The sequence below is a fragment of the Sphaeramia orbicularis genome, chromosome 5 (assembly GCF_902148855.1).
Source record: "Sphaeramia orbicularis chromosome 5, fSphaOr1.1, whole genome shotgun sequence".
Lineage (NCBI taxonomy): Eukaryota > Metazoa > Chordata > Actinopteri > Kurtiformes > Apogonidae > Sphaeramia > Sphaeramia orbicularis.
In genome coordinates this window covers 52,372,290-52,394,764 of record NC_043961.1, presented here as the reverse complement: position 1 = coordinate 52,394,764, position 22,475 = coordinate 52,372,290, and the positions used below count along the sequence as shown (strand labels likewise).

Here is a 22,475-nt window from a genome sequence, read left to right as displayed (position 1 = left end):
ATAGGTTATTATGCTGTTATTTTACGTGAGATCATGATTGGGCTGAATGTGGAACCTGAACTAAAACAAGTATAACACCTTTGACTCTTAATAACTTTAGTATAATTTTTGCACTTTCCAAACTTGAACTGTGGGCCAAATTAGAATCTTTGGCAGGCTGGTTATGGCTCGTGGGCTGTATGTTTGCCACTGCTGTAGCGCATCTATGGACAGGTTCATTCAGGGATTATGTGGGGGTGCATTCCGTGCCTTCTGCGGGTCAAAAGAATGTCAGTTTATGTGCGGGGTGGGTTGGGGCGGGTCAAATAATTCCACAAAAGCCCTGCAGGTTGAAAAAAAAAAACCCCGCATCACTACTGTACGTACCTCGTAATGAGTATGCACAGACCATAAAGTGAAAGTGAAATTTATAGATGCTTTACTAATTCATCTAAGCCTCCCACTGTTGTGCACCTAATTTTCCTTTTCCCTACCTTTGGAAATTTTAATTTGAGGGGGCAGGACGTTTGTTAACACCCCCCCCCCCCAAAACCAGGCCAGGATTGTACCTATCTCATGACTAAATCCGATCTGATCTTCTAAAAAATGCCAGATCAGCAGCCAATACCAATCTTTAGGTTGGATCGGGACATCCCTAATTTTAAGTCTAGTCTAGTTAGTATTGCAGTACCAGATAATCCGCAGGCGTCCATCTTCTTCAGGTTCTTTGCCTCCAGGATACAGACAGTGAGTTTCCCAGCAGTGGGCACATAACGAAGGGAGATGCAGATGTCTCCAAGTTTCTCAGGCTGAACATTCAGCAGAAAAAGACAAAATGACAAGCACACACAGAGATCAGACGACAGAGTGGCTCATTTTAAAAAATAATGGGCTGACAAAAAAGAATCCCTCAGAGATGGAGCTGAAGTGACTGTAGTAATATTGTCAAACTTTACGCTTAAATTTGCACACTGCTCGAAGTGGATCCTGGAAACCACTGAGACTTAGAGCATTCAGTGTGATAATTGGTGATTTTTGCTTAAAATTCTTAACCCATAAAAATCCATACATTCACTATGGACCAAAAGCATCATCAGATATGACCCATTTGGACGTTCAGAGGCTCCGAAGTGAATGTGGAAACACTGTCATATTCTACAAGATTAATTCACCAGTAAATCCCATGGAGTTGGATCAATGACAGTGGATGGAGACACTTTTTATATTCAGTTACTGACATATTTTGCTGATAATGTCACTTTTTCTTCAGTTTTCTCTGTTTCTGATATAATAACTCTTGTTATCCACGTTAATCTGAGCTTTAATGAACATCTACATGATCAGTAAAGTAAATATAAGAGAATACCTGATTTTCATTAAAAAACACAAAATTCAGAGGATAATATTATAATAAATAGTGATAAATTGCTTAAGAAAGATTAAAGAGAAAAAAATCTTTTGGGAACTACCAGAAAAGTAGCACTGGGTCTTTATGGGTTAAATGTGATACACATACCAGGATACACATTCACGAGCACACGTTTCTAAAGATTTACAAATCAATTAATTCAGAGGCGTCCATTTATGTGCACTTAGAACATTTTAACTGCTGCAAATCGATGATCTTTCAGAGTAATCTTTAGAGGATAAGGCTGGTGTTAATGTTGGCAAATCATTTGAGAAGTGTAGCTTGACTCATACTTTATGATTACCCATCATGCCTCTGTTCAACCCAGCTGAAAAGTAACCTATAGTGCTCATATTTAGTGTAATAAATGAACATTTCACCCACTGTGATGGTGTTTTTAGAGAACAGCAGAGGTCTATGTCACCAGCTTTACAAACAATACAGACACTGTAATTTGTCATTGTTTCATGGGATGATTGAATGAGTTTGACTTTGAACAGCACCTCCTCTTGATCTGCGCTCTCCAGGTCCCTCCACTCCTCAATAGGCCGCCCCAGGTCAATGGTGTTCATCGGCAGCTTCACCTCTCCAATGACATCATGTTTGGAAAATCGATCGTAGTCATAAACAGACATACACAGCGTCTTTCCACCGAGCTCCTCATAGGGCACCTGATCAAAAGAGATACTATTAGCTGTATGTTTGATGAGTGGATGTGGTTGGTTTTGACCTCTGTAAAGAAATCACTGTAATACAGTAAGCATGGAAAGGTTTGAAGGGGTAGGATTAGATCATTTTATACTTCTTCCTACTTCTTTTCACTCATGTAAATTTTGAGGCTTGAGACGTTGCAGTTTTAAGTTACTATTTTGTTTTGTTCTCATTCTCTTGATTATCACTTATTTGCATTTCTGTTTTTAAATTGTCATTTACATAATCAAAATAAAGATATCAATCAATACTGGAAGATGAGTTACTAAACTGACACTTATTACAGACATGCAATTAAAATAGGTGCATTTGATTATGTAGAAAGCTGATTTTACAGTACAACAAACCAGCAAAGAAAGCTGGCTCTTGAATCTTATTTACTCCAGTTATATAAAATGACTTCTACTGTCTTTTTTCCCTGCTTCAGTTTGACACTACTGCATAAATGAACCACTAAACAAAGCGAATAAATAAAATGAAATTGTGAAGTGAATTTAACCCATGTACCTACATCAATTTATTTTATTTTAATATTTAACAAGGATAAGACACAATTCAGGCTGAGTGACAATCAAGGCATACCTATATGCGACTGTTTGTTCCAGACAGTCTGTCTAGACAGGCAGAACTAATAAAAGCCCCTCGAGTTAAAAGACAATATTGATCAGAAAAGTAACTCAAATTAATGTTGGCAGACTGTAAATGTGGCGATGAACGCATCTTCCACAGGGCATCATTTGAGAGAGAGACACTCTGTTGTACTGCTGCAGATGTTTAGACCGGCAGAGCTGCTAGCGTGACCTCGAGCCACGTGTAAAATCTCTGCGGGTCTTATTATCCAGGACTGGAGAGCTGCATGCACGCTGCGTAGACCAGTGAAACCTGACAGTCCTATCATACTTAAACACCATGAGCATACAGGTACGGGGACAGGTTATTATTTGTGCATCTGTATTTACTATTCATCACTGTGTCTTGGTATCTCTCCTCGTGTTCGGTGCTGCATGTATTTGTGTTATAACAGTTTAGATTAGGTCAGTGTTTTTCAACCTTGGGGTCGGGGTCCCATGTGGGGTCACCTGGAATTCAAATGGGGTCACCTGAAATTTCTAAGAATTTATATATATATATATATAAAAAAAACAACGACTTACTAATAAAAAAATATATGGTGAGTTGACAGAGACAATCCCAATCCATAAAAGACATGACAAACTGTGAAGCTGAAACTGAAGCACTGTGGTACTGTTTATCTGTCAAATGTTCATTGTGGTCAGTTTCAGATGCTGCAGCTCTTTCATGATTCATAGTTTGAGTTATTGTTTGTTCAGTATTAATTGTCAGCCTTGTAAATCCAAGCTGGACTGACTGTACATATCCTGACCAAGGAAAATAAAATTCTCACTTTGTGCAGTTATCTACGCCTGGCTTTTCTACCTCTGTCCATAATAATATACATTATATAGACTAAATGTCGTCTAAAATTAACATTTATTTGCAACATAGTATAGCAAACTATTACATGATCAAAAACAAATACATTTTAGCAAAAAAATTTAAAAATTCTCCTTTTTGAATTTTTGGGGTCGCCAGAAATTTGTGATGTTAATCATCACAGGTTTTCCCTGGATCATCTCTGGACCTGCTGCTGTGGTCCTGCCTCTCTCCTCCTTCATCGTCATCACTCACTTATCCATATAGTTATGATAGTGTTTATTATATAGTTCCACAGATGTTCTAGTTCAGTTATCTGTGCATCAACCACATCCATGTGTCTCCCCCTACTTCCCCCCTTCTCCCCCTCTCCCCCAGTCTCTCTCTATCTCTATCGCTCTCTCTTTTGGCCTACTTTACTCTCTCTCTTTAACCCCAAACTGGTCAAGGCAGACGGCCATCCTCCAGGAGTCTGGGTCTGCTCCAGGTTTCTGCTGATAAAGGGAGGTTTTTCCTTCCACTGTCACCAGTCACAAGTGTTTGCTCCTGGAGGATTCTGTTGGGTGTCTGTAAATTGGCTTAGAGTCTGGTTTTGACCAACTCTATATGTAAAGTGTCATGATATAACTTTTGTTATGATTTGGCACTATATAAATAAAATTTGATTGATTTGATTGAAAATGGGGTCATGAGCCAAAAAAGGTTGGGAACCACTGGATTAGGTAAAGGCAACATGTAAGCAGTGATGGAGAGATGAACCTTGAACACAAATGTCTCATTGAAGACTGGGTTCAGTGTTTTCTTGTGCACTTTGGTGTCAAACTTCTTCTTCTTGTCAGGGAGGAGCAGGACTTTAACGTAAGGATCTGAGGTTCCGCCTGAGTCCATCGACATGAGGTCTGCGGCTTGAAGGATGCCGATGGTGAGCTGTGGAAGGACAGGGGCCAGGTTTTGGGAAAGGAGGGTAAAAATAGATTCTGGTCAGGCAAAAGTCCAACATTTAGAGAACTGTCCATTTCAATTAGGGTCACAACCTCATAGTTTAAGACTGGTTTGGTCTAACAACTGCAGCTGTATCCCCAAATAAAAAAAAACAAGTGAATTATAGGCTAGGTGTCTTATAATATATGGATATAACAGGACAGTATAATATGTTATAATACCACCAATATTGATAAACCTCTGGTGCTTGTCATGTAATGTGCTGCTAGTCGAACATGTTCACTTCCAAGTTTCATTTGGTACATTCAACAATAGACCAGTTGTTTTCATCATGTTGTTGTAGATTACTCATCTAGTGTTCTTGTCCAGTTTTGGTCACTGCAGGTGTGTGTCTTATGTTTTTCAGTGAAACTGTCATCTGTAGAAATTCATAACCACTACAGGAAGGCCATATATACATTATAAAAGCTGTTGAGTTTGTGAAAAAGTACATGACAGTTCTTTTAAAATTACAAGTGGCAGTAGATGAGAATTAGATTTCATATCAAATACAACCATTTTTACCTCATAAATGGAGGAAATTAGAAATAAAGGCCCGGTGCCTTCTGCAGCTGAGGTCAATACACAGCGTGTTAGATTAGTCTTTGCATTTTAGCTGTGTATTATGTTCATTATTTATCTATTCCAAAGCACTTGGCGCATGTAATACATATATTTGTTTAAAATAAATTTAAGCTGCATTTCATGTATGAGAGGTATCATACAAATAAAGTTCATTATTATTATTATTATTATTATTATTATTATTATTATTATTATTATTATTATTAATAATAATAATAATAATAATAATAATAATAATAATATTATCTTGAACTTCTTAATGAGTCACCTCAAACTCTTGCCTGAGGATGTGTTTAATGTCTGATGTTTTTTCAATATCAGGTAAATGTCAGCACCATTTTCTTTCCTATAAAGTATTCATTTTCAGTTGGTTTATATTGCACCACATTTAAACCTTATTTTTTATTTCGTAAAATGCTCAGTTTTATATTGACTTCATTTAATGCATTTCACTCTTTGACTCAGTGCCTCCAGCCTCATTAATTCATATCATATACAAGTGCTGTGTCCATATGCTGCTCTAAAGCATTATGGTAATGATGATAACATTACTTGACATTTGACAAATGTGTTCATTTTCTACAGAGCCAAAGTTATGGTGAAAATATTATCCTTTTCCTTCATGTTTAAGCCTCTACAGATTTTCTTTTTTTATGTTACTGCAGATGAATGATTCTCCTGAAGTTTAGGAAAGCAGTTGTCAATAATTTTGCAGCCATCAGAATTCAAATACTAGATATTTGTCAGCTAAAGAGTAGAAAGTGTGCTTTTCTCAAAAATATAAAAATACAATTACATAACTTGCTGCTAATTGTACCTCTTGTTTTTATGTTTTGCAGATTGGATGTCGTAATGCATTTTCAAGTGATAACAGACCTTCGTATTCTCAAAGTCATAGTCTATTGAATACTGCAGCTTCCCCAATTTTTCTTGTTCTTTCTCCTCCTCTTCCTTCTCTTCCTCTGTCAGTCCGGTCTCTCCTTCATCATCATCATCATCCTGGTGTTTCTGTAGTGTGAAGGTAAAAATAAAAAATACCTAACATTAAATGATGAGGGGACCAGGGGTCAGAAAACAGGGCTCCCCATAACAGCTAGCATGCCACAGACACCAGACCTCCAGGAGTTTTTTTTTTTTTTTTATGACTTACCTGTTCAGCACCTAATGGTATTTACAACTTGGTTTGTAATATCGAGGGATTTATCAGTTATCAGTTACAAGGGGATAGATCTCCATTGGTAACACATAAATACATAAATGTTTGTACTCATTATTATTATCACAATCTATACTCTTCATCTTTTAGTGATTTAATAAACTGGGCAATTCCTTCAACATGCTTGTGCAGTACAGTAACAGCCAAAGTCAGTGGAGGGATTGCATGCTAGTTCCACTAAGAGGGGTAATAAATGCAAAGCAATTCCAATTAAATCAGGTATCGCCTTAGCTCTGTGGTTCTTAAAATGTCTCATTTTAAGATAAGTAATCTGACCAAATGAATAACAACATGGGTCATTCCATATAATTTCATCAAGTGGTCCCACCTGACCCTCTCAGATTTTTCTAAATTTTTACATACTTCTAGTACATTATATATGATGGAAAAATCATATATTAAAAAAAAAGGAATTATAGAAGCAAGTTGTGCTTGGTGTCAAAATTTAGGGCAATTCCTGTACTTTCACATGATGTCTTTTATTTTGTGATACTACCTATCAGACATGCTGATATTGACCTTTGAATCCGAAGGTTGGACAGATATTTTTGATTTTCAGTTGTTCATATATCATACATAACATAACATAGGACCTTCATTTTACACAGATCCATTCCCTAGGTAGCCAAGATATAGGACATAAAATTTCTAATGAATATGATGATTAGTTTTTGTATAATGAGTGGCCAAATGTAGCATTTTAGAAGTTCACGCTGGATAAAATCTCAACTTTGTCATTCTCTGTAACATGCAATTATAAACTTTAAGTAAATATTTTCACATTTCTTAGGACTATAGATTCCTGTGAAATGATCCTGAAAATTTCAGATCTCTAGCTCTTGTTGTTCAGAAGTTATAGAAGCCTGAAAATAGCTGAAAATTTCAAGTCTTAATTTTGGTCGCAATTTTAGGGTACCCCTACCAACTTCAAATGGTCATAACTTTGGAACTGTTTACAATTAAGCCTTGAAATTTTGGATTTTCCCGTCATATATAATGTTTTATAAGTATGTAAAAATTCAGAAAAATCTGAGAGGGTCAGGTGAGAAATTTTCTGAAAATCTGTTGATTTCACATGGAATGACCCACATAGTGTTTTCTTTACAAACCCCCACGGAACTAGCTCACAACAGCGAATGCCAGTGCATACTAAAATGATAATAGCAAATAAGACATACAGTAATATTCAGGGCAAGGAGATGGCTTTTCATTAACCTTCCAGACTTTTAGCTGGGTGGCACTTTATGCTTGCTTTGAACTTTTACACTTAAATCTTTAGTGTTTTTAAGACACAAATGTAAATGTTGCACTTGCATGCCATTTTTGTCACCTTTAAATTTATGTGGCACCAAATATGCCTCTCTTTTCAGCACCATTATTACAATAAATGGTTCAGGATTAAAGGGCACAGCCAGCTATTGGAATAATGTAGAGTTTTAATTCTGCAGTGTTATAAATTAAAGCCTCATTGCCAAGGTGATTGTGACTTTGAAATGGCATTTATCTTTTTGAGCCATCCAGTGTCTCCACATTCCTCTTTGAGTATTAAAATAAAAGGGGCAGATTTGCAAGAATTTGGCTCGTCATGCAATTTAATCATCACCGTTTCCATGTCTCCCAAACAACCAACCATGCCCTTTATCACATGCACAGATTAATAGTGTTAAAAGTGTCTTGCATATCATCTCTTAATCCAATACTTTCCATATTGGTGTGTGTTACAGTTACATTGTCCCAGGAACAATGTGTTAGATGGTTAGGCTCTCCTCTCTTGGGTTTATGGAGCACATCATAGCTTTCCATTGTTACATTCTCAAGCTGTCATACCAAAAACAAGTTGGGGAGGAACAAAAAAAAAAAAAAAAAAAAAAAAAAAAAATGCCAAGGAAGCTACGACTTTCATTCCATGAAACCCCCCTCCGCCCATGGGCCAGAGAGCGTCAGCGGGAGCTATCCACCTACCGTAGAGCGGCGTCCACCACCACAGTCAAGAAACACGAGGCACACACAAGACAGACACAAAGCAGGGAAAAAGGAGGAGAGCAGAGAGAGGAAGAGATTCAACTCACAAGACACCAAACACGCTACAAAAGAGAGGCAGTCAACACCACCACCACCACCACCACCACCACAGTTATGATGAGAAATGACACGCCTGTTTTTTCGGCTGCGTGGTCTCACTTCCAGTCAGCGACTATAATTCACACACTGGACACAAATAATTGATTGCTTTAATTAACTGTCGCTGGAGCGGTGGGCAATCTGTGCTGATCCCAGCTGATTAGGTCTCAAATGAATCACTAGGTCTTCTAACATTTATCCTCTGATATACTGGACTTCAAAATCTGCCACTTCATCCCTGTTTCTTAAGCTTTCATCCATTATCTTTGATTATAAAATGCAAGATTTTTTTTCTGCTTCTGACTCCACGTGATGAGATTTCCACTTCATAGTGCTCATTAGTCATTGCCACACTGTAACAAAGTGTGTCATTTTTCACCACGAGCCACAATGGGATACGTCACACATTAAACAACCACAACAACAACATCAAATAAATGGAGGGGAAGAGCGCTCTCCTTGTGTCCTCCACAGCCTGGGCTAAAAGAGCTGCTGGTAGAAGATCAAATTTGGTTAGCTACAGACAGCTTTAAATCAATAAAGCACAGTAATAAATGTGAAAAATAACCATAAAGTCTTGAGTAATAAATTGGAGGTAGTATAAAACATCAATCTGTTACCCCGACTTTTCAGGAAGTACGGGGCGTCATACCTCTCCACCCTGCATGTTCTTCATGTTGAAACCATCCTTGCCCTTCTTCCCTTTCTTGTTCTTCTTCTTCTTACAGCAACATTTTTTGATTATGCAGAAGCAGCAGGTGAGGATGAGCAAAGCGGCCACCACAGCAATGGCGATCAAAGCCCACGGAGGCACTGTCAGATTTTAAAACAACAGAATAAAAGTTGAGACTTAATTAAAAGATTTCGCTTTGCTTTGCTTTCACAAACACCAGCTCACATCTCAGCATAAGTACATTTCCTTTGGACAAGGACGTTCTGCAGCTTTACTTACATGGGATTTTATCAATTTCATTCAAGAATTTGCTTTTGATTTCCTCAAACATGTCATTCTTGTTGATTTCTGTGTTGTTAGAGCCTCCCGAGGTTTCTGCCACGGTTGACATGACAGCCGGGGTGGGGGCCATGGTCACGGTGGTGGCACCAGTGGGCTCGGCGGCCGCCATGGCTTGCGGCTTTCTGAACAAATTGAACTTCATTGTCAAAGACTAGGCGCAGCGTCCCTGAGGCAGAAAGATGAGAAAGAAAATTATTAGTAACAAGTGAACCCTGTCCATATTTGGTCAAGGCACAGACACCATTATCCAGTCCCTTAAGAAAAATGCAGGCAAAAATCTTTGATTATGCGATGGAATATGTAGGATTTTTATGTGATTTTATGTGGTGAAATTGCAGGAATTTGCAAAAAATGTTGCAAAAAAGTTGTGAAAATGAGGGAACTGGAAAAACGTTTCAATGAAAAAAACTGAATTTTCTCCCACACCCTGTTCAAACTAAGCTACTACTAAATGAAAAATGTATAATTACGTCCTATAATAAGCAAACATACAAGAAGTAAGCATCCACTACATTCCAGAAAGTGCTGGTTATGTTTTAGATCTTTATTTTCTAAGCATGGCTCAAACATGGCTTTAACATTCCTGAGTCACAAGTGTCATAGCTAAAATCATTTCTTCCTGTTTCACAAATGTGAGGTAGAACAGGCCATCTGATTCAAGGCTATTAGAGCCTTTATGTTCATATAACATTATTGTTGCTGCAGCAGAAACCTTTTTCAAATGTATTGCGCTGGAAAAGTGGCTCCAGCATTGATTTTCTCTTATGTTCCAACGTACAGTTGCATGGGATGTAAAATAGTATGAACCCGTTTTCGTGTAGAACATCGGGGTACTGATTTGCTCTGTCTTTTGCAGATATTTTCATCTGCAAATGAGCTGCATTTTCCATCATCTTGCAGGATTTTTTTCTGAGGATTGCAAATAGTTTACCTTCTGTGGATGAGGGAGTCAATCGCGTTGTGTGCTGCATATTACATTACTACCCGTGTCAAGTTAGAATGCAATATTTTTTAAACTTTATGTGGAAAAATGTTTTTAAAAAATCTGAAATCATGTGAGCCCTGCATATTTCATGTATTTTGTGTGGAAATATGCTATTATTGGGGTAAATATGCACCCTTTTTGAAAAAATATGGACCCCTGCATGATGTGTACTATTTGCTTGATTATGCATTGAATTATCACATAATCACATTTTCTGGAGGGACTGATTATCAGTTTGTTGTGTGAAGCTCACAGGCTGTTGTTTCATGTAAAAGGAAACCCTAAAACGTAACACGAATGTGATGGAAGAGTAGGAGAGTACCAGTGGAAATTGTCAGCCAATGGTAACCTTATGCCAACACACAACTTCCTCTGAATCAAACTATTTCAACCCAAACTCATATAATTCTGCAAAATGTGTTTAAATGTTAAAAATAAATTAATCTGTAAACTTGCAAAAAAAAAAACAAAAAAAAAGTTAGAGGACTAATGATGCACATTCCAACCTCCAGTGTCCTGCAGTGAACTCCTCATGCAATGTGCTCTTCTTTACATCATCCAAATAGTATTAATTTTTCATCATATCATAATTTGGGAAACAAATTTGTAATAAATACTTATTTTGTATTGGAGACCAGAATATCTTCATTTATTGTGCTGCATATGGAAGGTGTTGTAACAAGTATGAGAACTGACACACATCCACTGGTAAAGACCATTGCTAATATTTTGCAGCTCATTAGTGATTATGTAATCGCAACTGTTCACAAGAACTACAATTAAACCATCCTGCTTTATGAAAAGTATGGTGTTGGATAAACCGACAGTCTGGGAGTCATCACAATAACCTGTCTACATTATTAGTCACAGATTCAACAATAATCATCACGGCGTATGAATATAACGTCTCAAATTAGTATTACCAGGGGATATAGATGCAGACAAGGTTGAGACAAACTAATCCATTATGCTGATGATGTGAGAATTTACAGTCTGTGTAATGAATGAGACGAGACTGTAGTGATTATCCTTCCCCTTCAAAACACAATGATATAGCAGAAGTGAAGGACACTCCAGCACAGGACAGTTTGGTAATAGTTATTAAAGAAAATAAGAATGATAGCTTTGTTGATGTGTTTTGTGACCCTTTCTATGTGGAGTTTTTATATCCAGATAGGTTTCATGTCTGGTTTTAAAGGAATTAACATGGGCATCCCTCAAGACCAAACAATTAGTTGATAAAAAAAAGAGAACTGTTGGGGGAAAAAATGCAAAAACAATCATTAGTTGTAACTTTAAAGAGGAAAACTGAAGCCATAATGCAAATTATAAGGTTGTCAATCAAATCAGTTTTTACAACCGTCACATAGAATAAATGTCACCTCACGATGGTCCACTTACAGTCTTTACTCTCTATCTATTTAAGTTGAAGCAAAAAGCTGACCTAATCAGATGCATTATTTATTCTTTGCATGTCGATGAGCAACACCAGCATCCTGTTAGCATTTTACTGCTGAGGCTGGAGTTGTAGATGCTCTGCTATAAATGAGGCTTGCTGTTTCATCACTACTAAAAAAAGCATGCTGCACACAGCTGAAAGTGTTGAAAGCCTGAAGCATTGGTTGATGTTCGGTTAAATTTGTCAATCTAGGGCAGGGGCCTCAAACTCATTTTCTTTCAGGGGCCACATTCAACCCAATTTGATCTCCAGTGGGCCGGACCAGTAAAATAATAACATAATAAGCTATGAATAATGACAACTCCAAATTTTTGTCTTTGTTTTAGTGCAAAAAAAACCATTAAATTATGAAAATACTTACTTTTATAAACTATCCAAACAAAAAATATGTGAATAACCTGAAAAAACTGAAATTTCTTAAGAAAAATAAGTGCAATTTTAACAACAATATGCCTCATTTTATCATTTCTACATGTACATTATGGATCAGATCTACAAAGATACTAAACACTTAGTAACAGGCAGAAAATTGTTAAAATTGTGCTTAATTTTCTTTAGACATTTCAAGTTGTTCATATTTGTTCAGGTTATTCACATTTTATTGTTACAGGATAGTTTGTAAATGTAAATATTTTCATAATTTAATGTTATTTTTTGCTCTAAAACAAAGACAAAAATTTTAAGTTGTCATTTATAGGCATAATGTAATTTTTTTCCACATCAAACCAAGAAGAAAATACAGTCAATTTTTTTTGTAGGTTATTCTGCTGTTATTATTTTACTGTAGATGATGTTGGTCTGTATGTGGAACCTGATTTAAAATTAGTTCCACAGCTTTGACTGTAGAATTTTTGCACATTGGAACATTGCAAATTCATCCCACGGGCCAGATTGGAACCTTTGGCCCCTGGGCCGCATGTTTGAGAACCGTGATCTAGGGTGTAATAATGGAAGGCTAATTCCAACTGTTGGTGGTAATTTGTTACTGGTGATGACTACAGTAGGCAGTTTTATTGCATCAATAAAAATGTGGCAGGGTATGTTGAAGTCAGTTTTTTTTTTTCTTTTTTTTGTGGAGTGTGGTACATGTTTTGGGACTGATGGGTTGGTATCATTTGCAGGACTTAACCCTTTAATTCCTGAGACATTATTCCAGGTAAACATTCTGCTGTGAATTTGCATCTGTTTTAGTATCATAAAAGCTGCTGTGTGTATGTGCTTGTGTTCCTTTTCTTCAGTATATTAGCTTTACTGTGTGTTTTCAGGTCAAAACAGGGTGGAATAACAGAAAAAGGGAAAGAGGAATTGAAGTTTGACAGGTTTTTACTAAATAAGGCACTCAGAATGTACATCAATAAGAGACTTAGGATGTTAAAAATGAACTGTGAACTGGAACAAACTGAACAAGTATTTGAATTTTCATCCAGTAGTTTTTGTTTTGAGGCCAATTTTTCCTAAATCAGTCCAGCTGCTTTTTGGCACTTGGTTGAACTCTAAAAAGCAGTTACATGGTCAATAATCCATCAAAACACAGTAAAAAGAAAAAAAAGAGAAAGAAAGAAAATCACAACAACACTGCGAACAACAGTAAAAACAAAAAACCACAAGGAAGACAAAAAAAAGCCCAAACCATCTATTTTTATAGTGAGTCGATCTCGGCCACTGCCCTGTGTTTTACCCCCCCATTCCACAGGCGGTGGGGGTTGTACTGAGCATGCTCAGATGTCTATGGAAAGAACAAGGTCTATTCTATCAGCACGTTTAGAAATTTTAACTACTGAGCAAACGGTTAAATTTTTATGAATATTTAAAATAAATCATACATTCAGGATGAGCACCACAGACACGTCAGGGGTTAAACAGTTAACCACAGGATTTGGATGCAGCCTCTGTGCTTTCATGCCCGCCATCACCTCAACATAATGATAAAACAAATTAAAACAACTGGCAACTTTACACTTGTTCTGCTGTTGTTTGTTTGGTTTTGCCTCAGGGTGAAAAATTCACAGAACAAAAATGTTTGACAGAAAAGGTCATGAAATTAATAAATTATCTAACTAACAACCAAGGGTATTATGTAATTTCAGTCTCTTATTCCTGTGTATCTTAGTCAGTTAGTGGAATATCACTGCTGCGGCTACAAAGCAGGTACTATGTGGGGGTACGAGTTGGCCTACGGTGTAAAAGGAAATAACAGTGAATGAAAATGAATGTAAAATATAAAAACAGCAGGAGGAGAGAGAAAACAAATTGTGTGCATGGTTCTGAGTGTGTGGATGTGGGAGTACGATTGTGTGTGTGGATCATTAAAGCCCCCTGTGTTCAGAGCTGCCCTGAGAATTTATTACATCTCCTTCTATGAGCGCTGAACGACAACTGTCTCCATTTCTTTCTGTCTGCTATTTAGATGAGCAAACACAGCCACTGAATACAAGGTTTCAAAGGCGCAAACACACACAAGCAAAAGAGTTCACGGGTCAAATTGAATTGATGTGAATTGAATCTCCTTGCGTAAGAACATTACTGTCGAAAAAACAAACGATGCAAGCGAGGATCTTTGTCGTTTCAGCCTGGTCACATCTTAGAAGCACACCTGCGGACATGAGATTTCTCTGTCTGTGTCTGAAAAATAAAATCCTCATGTAACCTCATCTTCCTTCACTGACACACACACATCACATTCCAACAGGTGTATGTGTGTGCGTGCAGGATTTATGGTCAAACGCACACAGTTCACATTCAGCAGAGGCCCCTGTGCTATAGACAGATGATTGTTGCTAAGCAATGCTGAAAGTGTCTATCGGCTATTCAGCTTTGCCCACAACCTGCCTATAGCCACGGTGAGTAGCCAATCAAATTGGATCAAGGCCAGTGTCAAGTCATTGCCTGAGAAGCTGGCATGGCAATGGTATGAACGCCGACGGTTCTTCTGTACTGCATGACGAAAACGGTGGAAGTTGTAACTGCAGTAGGTGTCCCTCTGAAACGTCTATCACTTCACAGCTGATGAATGAAGGATGCCAACAGCTGAGATAAACATAAAACCCAGGCAAAGATAACGCTTCATCACCACCAAATGAAATAGAAATGACTTTAAGAACAATCTAAGTTCCAAAACTTATTATATGCCTTCTGTTAACATTCATATGATGCTTAGAGCCAATACCCCCCAAACAAATCCACTGCCCCCCTTTGTACTGTTTTAGGCTGATGTTTACCTCTGGTCCATTAACACTCAGCTCTTATCTGCCTTTGATTTCTGCAGCTCATCACCAACCAGCATCACTCAGCTGCAAAAAAGCCTCTGAAACACCCTGATCCACACAGATATTCAGGTATATCCAGTATCAGTAAAATAGTTGCTGATGACTCACTTGGTTCTCAGTTTGAAAATGCAGAAAAGGTGCTCAAAGATAGTCAGATTATGTTGCATATTTTTTTCATATTCATCTCATGTCTCATCTTAATCAAGGCATACTTCAAATCAGAACTCACCGGTCAGATGTGGTATTCCCCCCTGTGAGGTGTCCCATCCAATATCAATAACTGTTTGGGCTACAGTTCCTCAGAGCTGTGGTAACATAGTCTGATCTCTCCCATAAGCAGAGACTGCAGTCTCCTCTCACTTCTCTCCACTGCAGCACTACACCCCTCCTCCTCCTCCTCCTCCTCCTCCCCCTCCTCCTCCTCCTCCTCTGCTCACCATCTCCCCCATTTTCCACCCTCCCGTCACACCTCCTTCTCTTTCTCTCCCTCAGTGTACTCATGCACACAGCCTCTTTACCTCTTTCTCTCCATTTCTCCATCTACCCCCCAACCCCCCCACTCAACCTCATTTGTGATGCTGCTCACACAGCTGATTGCAGCATGCCGCTCTTTAGTATAGCATTGGAGACCAGTTGTACAGGATCAATACACAAAAGCATTGAGATGGTGTGAATAAAGCCACAGTTTGCATAGATCAGTGATGAAGAACGGCTAAGCTAAAGTGACACGGATGGCTAACAAACTCCTCTGGGTGTGCTGACTCCAATGGCTAGCACCTAATAATTAATTGGATACCAACAATTGATCGTATAAGTGCGATATAATACTCTGGAGAGACCCATCTTTATTAAAAGTATTGAGTAAAAACAGCTGAAACAGAAAAAGCTTTGATCCAGCGGCCCGTCTGTCACTTCAGGAGATTCATCAGTGATAATTGGAAATGAACACATGGGATGATGATCAGTGAATCTTCAGAGTTCACCACACAAACTGCAGCCCACAGCTAAAACCATTACATAATGAAACTCCCGTAGAGATGAGTAGGGTAGACTCAACAATGAAAATCCTGGTAAAAATCATAAATGCTCATACGCCTGGCCTTATGTTTTCAGTGAAAAATAAAGTCGTATGAAATGTTCAATGCATGGACATGTCCCACATGCAATAACTTCTGTACATATTTGTGACTTTCTCCATTTCAGCATCCAGTGTTTTTCCTGGCTTTCTCCTGAATCTCGTTTTCTCTCCTCTTTCTCCTTGGGGAAATACCTGTCTGTGTGCTCACGCTCAGCTAGCAGCTGTCAGAGCCAGTGAGAGGTGGCTCCTCTCGTTTCAGTTTACAGTGCAATGAGCTCCAGCTGCCAGAGGGGGGCAGGGGCCTCACACAGTGCTGCAGCATCACACACTCCAAAATTATAACATTTTTATGTATTTAGCAGAGGTGGGTAATTCCAGGTTCATCAGGTCAAACTCCTGCCATGTATTGGTTCCAACCTGTTCACTGAACACAGGTGATAACACTATTATATCTACCTGGAAGAGGAGTTGTGTTGATCAAAATAGGCTGGTTCAGTGAATGGTTGGAACAAATACATGGCAGGACTTTGACTTGATGAACCTGGGATTATCCACCTCTGATTTTTTAGCTAGTTTTGTTGGCCTCAGTTGTATCTCCAAAAAGTATTTATCAAAAGTGAAAGAAATATTTAGCCACAACTTTTTAGAAAATTGTTTAATATCACCAGTGTTAGTTATTGTTGTTTTGCATCACAGTCTTTTATATTGTATTTTAATGTGTTCCATCTATTTTAACATCTACGGTTGTGATTTTCTATAACTGCTATGATATTGCCATAACTTGTTTATCACCTGACCTCGACCAAGGACTGCAGTTGAAAATGAGCCGTCAGCTATTACTGGCACAAAGTATGTATTGTGAACTGCCACTGCTACAAACACAATAACTAAATTATACAGAGCTGCATACTCTCATTTATCATCGTATTTTCATTCTGTGACAAAATGGAGAATAAAGGGTTAATCATGGGGCTGAAAAGCATGTATACTGGGAGAATTAAATAGCAGCAAGGTAGCAGAGTGATGTTCCAATGGACACACCATGGTGTTAATACTGTAAAAGTAAGATGAAAATACATTGAGGTGCTTTATAGATATAGCTCAACATTTTGGAAAATAAGCTAAATCATTTCTAAGCTGAGAATAAGTGGAGACACATGATAACACTTTCATTTGAAAGGCACAATTTAAAGGTACATCTATGCAATTTCTGTGTAGAGGATTCTACTACCATTAGTCTGACATGCAGGATGTACTCTACTGGAATAATCTTGCAATATTTTTCAATTGTTCTCCATTCTTATCTATATGCTAGCTTCCTCTAAGCCAGTGGTTCCCTACCTTTTTTGGCTTGTGACCCCATTTTAAGATCACAAATTTCTGGTGACCCCAGACATTCAAAACAGAGACTTTTTTTTTGCTAAAATTAAATTGTTTTTGATCATGTAATAGTTTGCTATAATATGTTGCAAATGAACGTTAATTTTAGATGACATTTAGTCTATATAATGTATGTTATTATGGACGGAGGCAGAAAAGCCAGGTGTAGATTACTGCACAAAGTGAGACTTTTATTTTCCTTGGTCAGGATATGTACAGTCAGCCCAGCTTGTATTTACAAGGCTGACAATTAATACTGAACAAACAATAACTCAAAGTATGAATTATGAAAGAGCTGCAGCATCTGAAACTGACCACAATGAACATTTGAAAGATAAACAGTACCACAGTGCTTCAGTTTCAGCTTCACAGGTTGTCATGCATTTTATGTACAGTGATTGTCTCTCTCAATTCGCCATATATTTCTGATTAGTAACTTTTTTTTTTTCATTTTTATCAATTACTAGAAATTTCAGTCGACCCCTTTTGAATTCCAGGCGACTACACATGGGGTCCTGACCCCAAGGTTGAAAAACACTGCTCTAAGCTGTAACTATACTCATAAAATGCCTAGTTTTGGCAAAGACATTAATGTAGATTCAAATATATAACTAAAACAGGTTATCATTTGATGCTAATGGATGAGCGGATGGTGCCAGTGTAACAAAGTTCATAGTTAATATTATTCCATTTGCTATATTTGCCATAACTTCATTAAGTGGTAGATTTATTGGCTCAGTATCCCCCTCAACAGTTGGTAAATACCACTAGAGCTATACTGTGCCAGTCTACAAGAGAGGTGTACAAAGCAATGTGTACAAATATTGTGCATTAATGCCTGTAAGTTTACTGCATGATAATTGCGTGAACTATGTGTCGTAGAAATGTTGATGAAGAAACCTTTCAAGTGCAAAAATGTCCATTTAACATCATGTCCAGCAATGGCCCGGTGGTAACAAAGAGGGAAAATAAATACAAGGTTATCCCATTAGCTTTGACAGCGAATGAACTTGTGTAAACCAGGCAAGGTTTTAGGTAGTTACAACTGCCACTACATCCAGCCAACAAAATAATCAAACACATAGCCTCCTTGCAAACCTCACTATTTGTCTTTTTCACACATTTTTGTTGAGAACAAACTGTGGCATTCAAATAAATCTGAGAAATTTAGAGGCACTGCCAGGAAGATTTTTCATCCCTTTAGACAAAGCCAGTCCTGAGTCTCACCTAGTATCCAGACTTTGTGTTGAGCTAACATGACCCGAACTTAGCTCCAGCTGTAAATCAAACAGACAGGAGTAAATGTGATTGTGAATGGCTGCATTTCCTGGAACAATGGGCCATTCCAAGTCACGATTTTATCTTCCACTGAAATTTTGCACCAGATTCTGTGTATTTTCCTTTTAATGTCTTATGAGAAACTACAAAAGAAGAATGTGGCAGAACTGGCATAAAAACACTGGGTTGTTTGTGGTCAGGGGATTTGAAACGGTGCCCACTAGTTACAGAATAGACTCCCAGCTCTCTGATCCGTTCTGCTGTCTCACTCAAAATACACAGTAATGGAGCATCACTGTAAAGCTGCATTGCATTGTACAGAGCCAACTTGGCAGCGACTAAAATGTGATCCAGTCTAAAATACATTCAGGTATAGGTGACATTCCCTCTGGGGATACTGACGACATGTTGCCCCTCAAACTGTTCTCCTAAAATGTATGCAGCATCAAAATAACAATTTAGCATGACAGAAAAATCTGATTTATTCTCTTTAATTTACCTGTGGATGTTATGTTACTCCTCCAGTTGTTTCTATTTTGCTGTATTTTATGACAGTCATATTGGATATTGTTATCACTGGGCTGACATGCACTGGTGCTTTCTGCAGTAGATGTGATGCTGATATTGTTCAGTTATGTTACAGCTGTGGATATGATGCGTATGGATGAGTGCTGCTTGTGGAGTAAACATCACCATCTTTTTTATGTTGTTGTCTCTGCAGAAGCTTAGAGTTTGCCTTTTCATATACTGTAATGCAAGTACTTCCTGCCCTAACCTCAACACTGATTGCTGCATTATGTCCACTATGATAAAATATGTAGAAGATGATTAACCCATAAAGGCCAAGTACTACTTTTGTGGCAATTCCAACATATTTTTTTCTATATTTAACTTTTCTTAACCCTATAATGCAAAACACATCATATTTGATTCATGAATTTTGAAGCCCTCTACATAATCCAGGTGATATTTTTTTTCTTGAAAAACCTAATGTTTACCATTAAATACATGCAATACACAAATAATCCACCAGGGGGAGGGATTCGTTCACCAGAGGCCTTTCCAGTGACACTACAAGACTGACATTAATGAGGAAGGAGGCAGAACTTTGCCAATTTTGAAAAGGAATTACCAATTTGTTAGACATGTTTGTGTTATGCTACGTTTTGTTTGTTCAACAATAATAATATTTGAGCATTGAGACCTGATGTATCAAATAGGATACAAAATTGAAACTCATATATGGAATTTGATATTTGGAAAAAAAAAAAAAAACATTTTGGGTTGTTCAGAAGGACCAATAAAGGCTCCAGTTTCAAAGAACTGGAATTTTCTGTCAGTGATTTAATGGTTCAGGCTTTACAGGGTTAAGTATTTATCATTATGTATTTTAATAATTTCCTCTGTATTTTGTATTTTTTCAGTGAACATCAAGTATTTTCCTATATTTAATTTACTGATCATGTAGCTGTTCTTTAAATATCAGATTAAAGTTGAGGGTTATTATATAAAAACAGACAAAACTGAAGAAAAAGTGACTTTTTCAGCCAAATCTATCATTAACCAAGTGTCTCCATCCACTGTCATTAATCAAACTCCATGGGTTTTACTGGTGAATCAATGTTGTTGAAAATAATGGTGTTTCCACAGTAACTGCAGATCCTCTGAACGTCCAAATGGGTCATATCTGATGATCATGAAAAGATGACAAACTGTATTTTACACTGACTATTTATGTTTTGATAGGATTAGTGGGTCAACTAGTATTAAACATTTTAGATCAGTAGATGCTTTTGGTGGTTGGTGGCTGTTTTTGGATCTTCATGGATTAAGAAAAAATTTCTTCATCTCAAACCTTGTATTCTTGTAATGTAACACAAAGTAATGCCCTTGGATTGGAGTCAAATTAAATAAAATCATAACAATACATTTACTGGCTAAAAAACAGCTAAAAACTTTAAAGGTCAAACATTAACTCACATTAAGCCATTCTAATACACACTGTACCTTGCATTAGCTTTAGCATTTAACATTAGCACGTACTACATGAGGAGCAGTGAGCTGCCACTGAAGGCCCTCGAGGACCAACTCCAGATGCCCAGAATTAACTTATACGGTCAGGGAAAAAATTATTAGACCACCCCTTGGTTTCTTCAACTAAAGGTACATTTGTTTGGACAAATATAATGATAAAAACAAAAGTAGCTCATAAGAGTTTAATTTAAGAGCTGATATCTAGGAATTTTCCATGTTTTCTTGATAATAACCAAAATGATTTAAGTTCTTACATCAATAGCTATGGCGTTGTACTGCCAAAAACAGTGCTTTTAGACATTCCATGTTTTCTTTTCTGTCTGTTTTAGTCACATGATACACACAGGAGTTAGTACTTGATGGCATAACCATTGTTTCTGATGACTTTTGATGGTCTAATACTTTTTTCTGTGACTGTATGTACCTGTTTTTAATGGCAGAGGAAACCACAGTAACGCAGAGAGAGCACTCTAACATTTTATTGGACCACCTTTAGTTTTGATTACAGCATCCATTCACTGTGAAATCCTTCTGATAACCTTATGCAATGTTAGAACAATTATTTCTGTCATTTTTTGGACACATAATGTTGTTGAACCTAGACCTGATCAACTGAAGCAACCCCAGATCATAACAGTGCCCCCACAGGCTTGTACTGTAGGCACTAGGCATGATGGGTAATCACTACATCTGCCTCTCTTCTCACACTAATGGACCTCATTCTACAGTAGAACAGGGTCAGTCTGGACTCACATATGAGGCTGTGTTTTATACATGTCTTAAATACCGGTTGGGATGGAAGCAAACTGTAAAGATAACATAACAATCCAAAGAGAAAGAGGAAAAATAGAATGGACATACTGTATATATTTTTTCCAATAAAGATTTGGAATTAATTTTTTTAATATGTGCATGTGCAGGTTTGGAGAGAGAATCAGCATTTCAGCTTTTCTCAGATACAGAGTTTCTTAGGAGTGATGGGGGGGGGGGGACTCCAAGGAAAAAAAGGCTGGGAAACACTGATGAAGAGAACGGTGATGGCAAAGTGCCAATCTGCAGAGTTTTCTACACTGAGGAAGTCAATAGACATCTGATATGATCCTAAAAGCCACATTTCTCTGAGTGGATTGGAATTGAAATTTTATTATAATTCTAGTACATTTAACCACAGACAAGTATCTGGAAGTCTGCTGTTGTCTGTTAGAATTAGTTAGGTCAACTTTAGTTTAGAAATTAATAAAAAAATTAACAGCTGATTTCTTAACCCTTTCATGCATGAATTATGAGAGCCTTAGTAAAGATTTTTTTCTTGAGTGTTTTTTTCCTCCTTAGACATGAAAAAAAAACAAACAATGCAATCGATTTTTTTTTTCATGGAGTTACAAAAAAGTCCATGCATTTAATTTGTGAAGTAAAGAAACATGTTTAAAACCCAATATCAGAAAGTACAGAAGAAAATTAGGGCCACTGGAAAATAAATACATAATAAATAAAATCAGGTCCAATATATATATATTTTTAATTATTGTTATGAAAAAAAAAGTC

The 22,475-nt window shown here is 37.4% G+C and overlaps 1 protein-coding gene across 3 annotated transcripts in view; it reads right to left on the bottom strand.

Moving 5' to 3' along the window:
• Positions 1-22,475, bottom strand: part of syt2b (synaptotagmin IIb) — a 41,643-nt gene that overhangs the window by 4,461 nt on the left and 14,707 nt on the right. The window contains exons 1-7 of one of the 3 annotated variants that reach the window (XM_030134719.1): positions 15,390-15,513; positions 9,388-9,616; positions 9,088-9,248; positions 5,975-6,106; positions 4,292-4,459; positions 1,891-2,058; positions 671-788 (exon numbers count right to left, since the gene is read on the bottom strand). In XM_030134719.1, coding sequence (XP_029990579.1) covers positions 671-788; positions 1,891-2,058; positions 4,292-4,459; positions 5,975-6,106; positions 9,088-9,248; positions 9,388-9,592 — 952 coding nt within the window. In that variant the 5' untranslated portion in view covers positions 9,593-9,616; positions 15,390-15,513. Of the gene's footprint in view, positions 1-670; positions 789-1,890; positions 2,059-4,291; positions 4,460-5,974; positions 6,107-9,087; positions 9,249-9,387; positions 9,617-15,389; positions 15,514-22,475 lie in introns of those variants that run through there. The other 2 variants (XM_030134720.1, XM_030134718.1) reach the window with 2 other exon arrangements.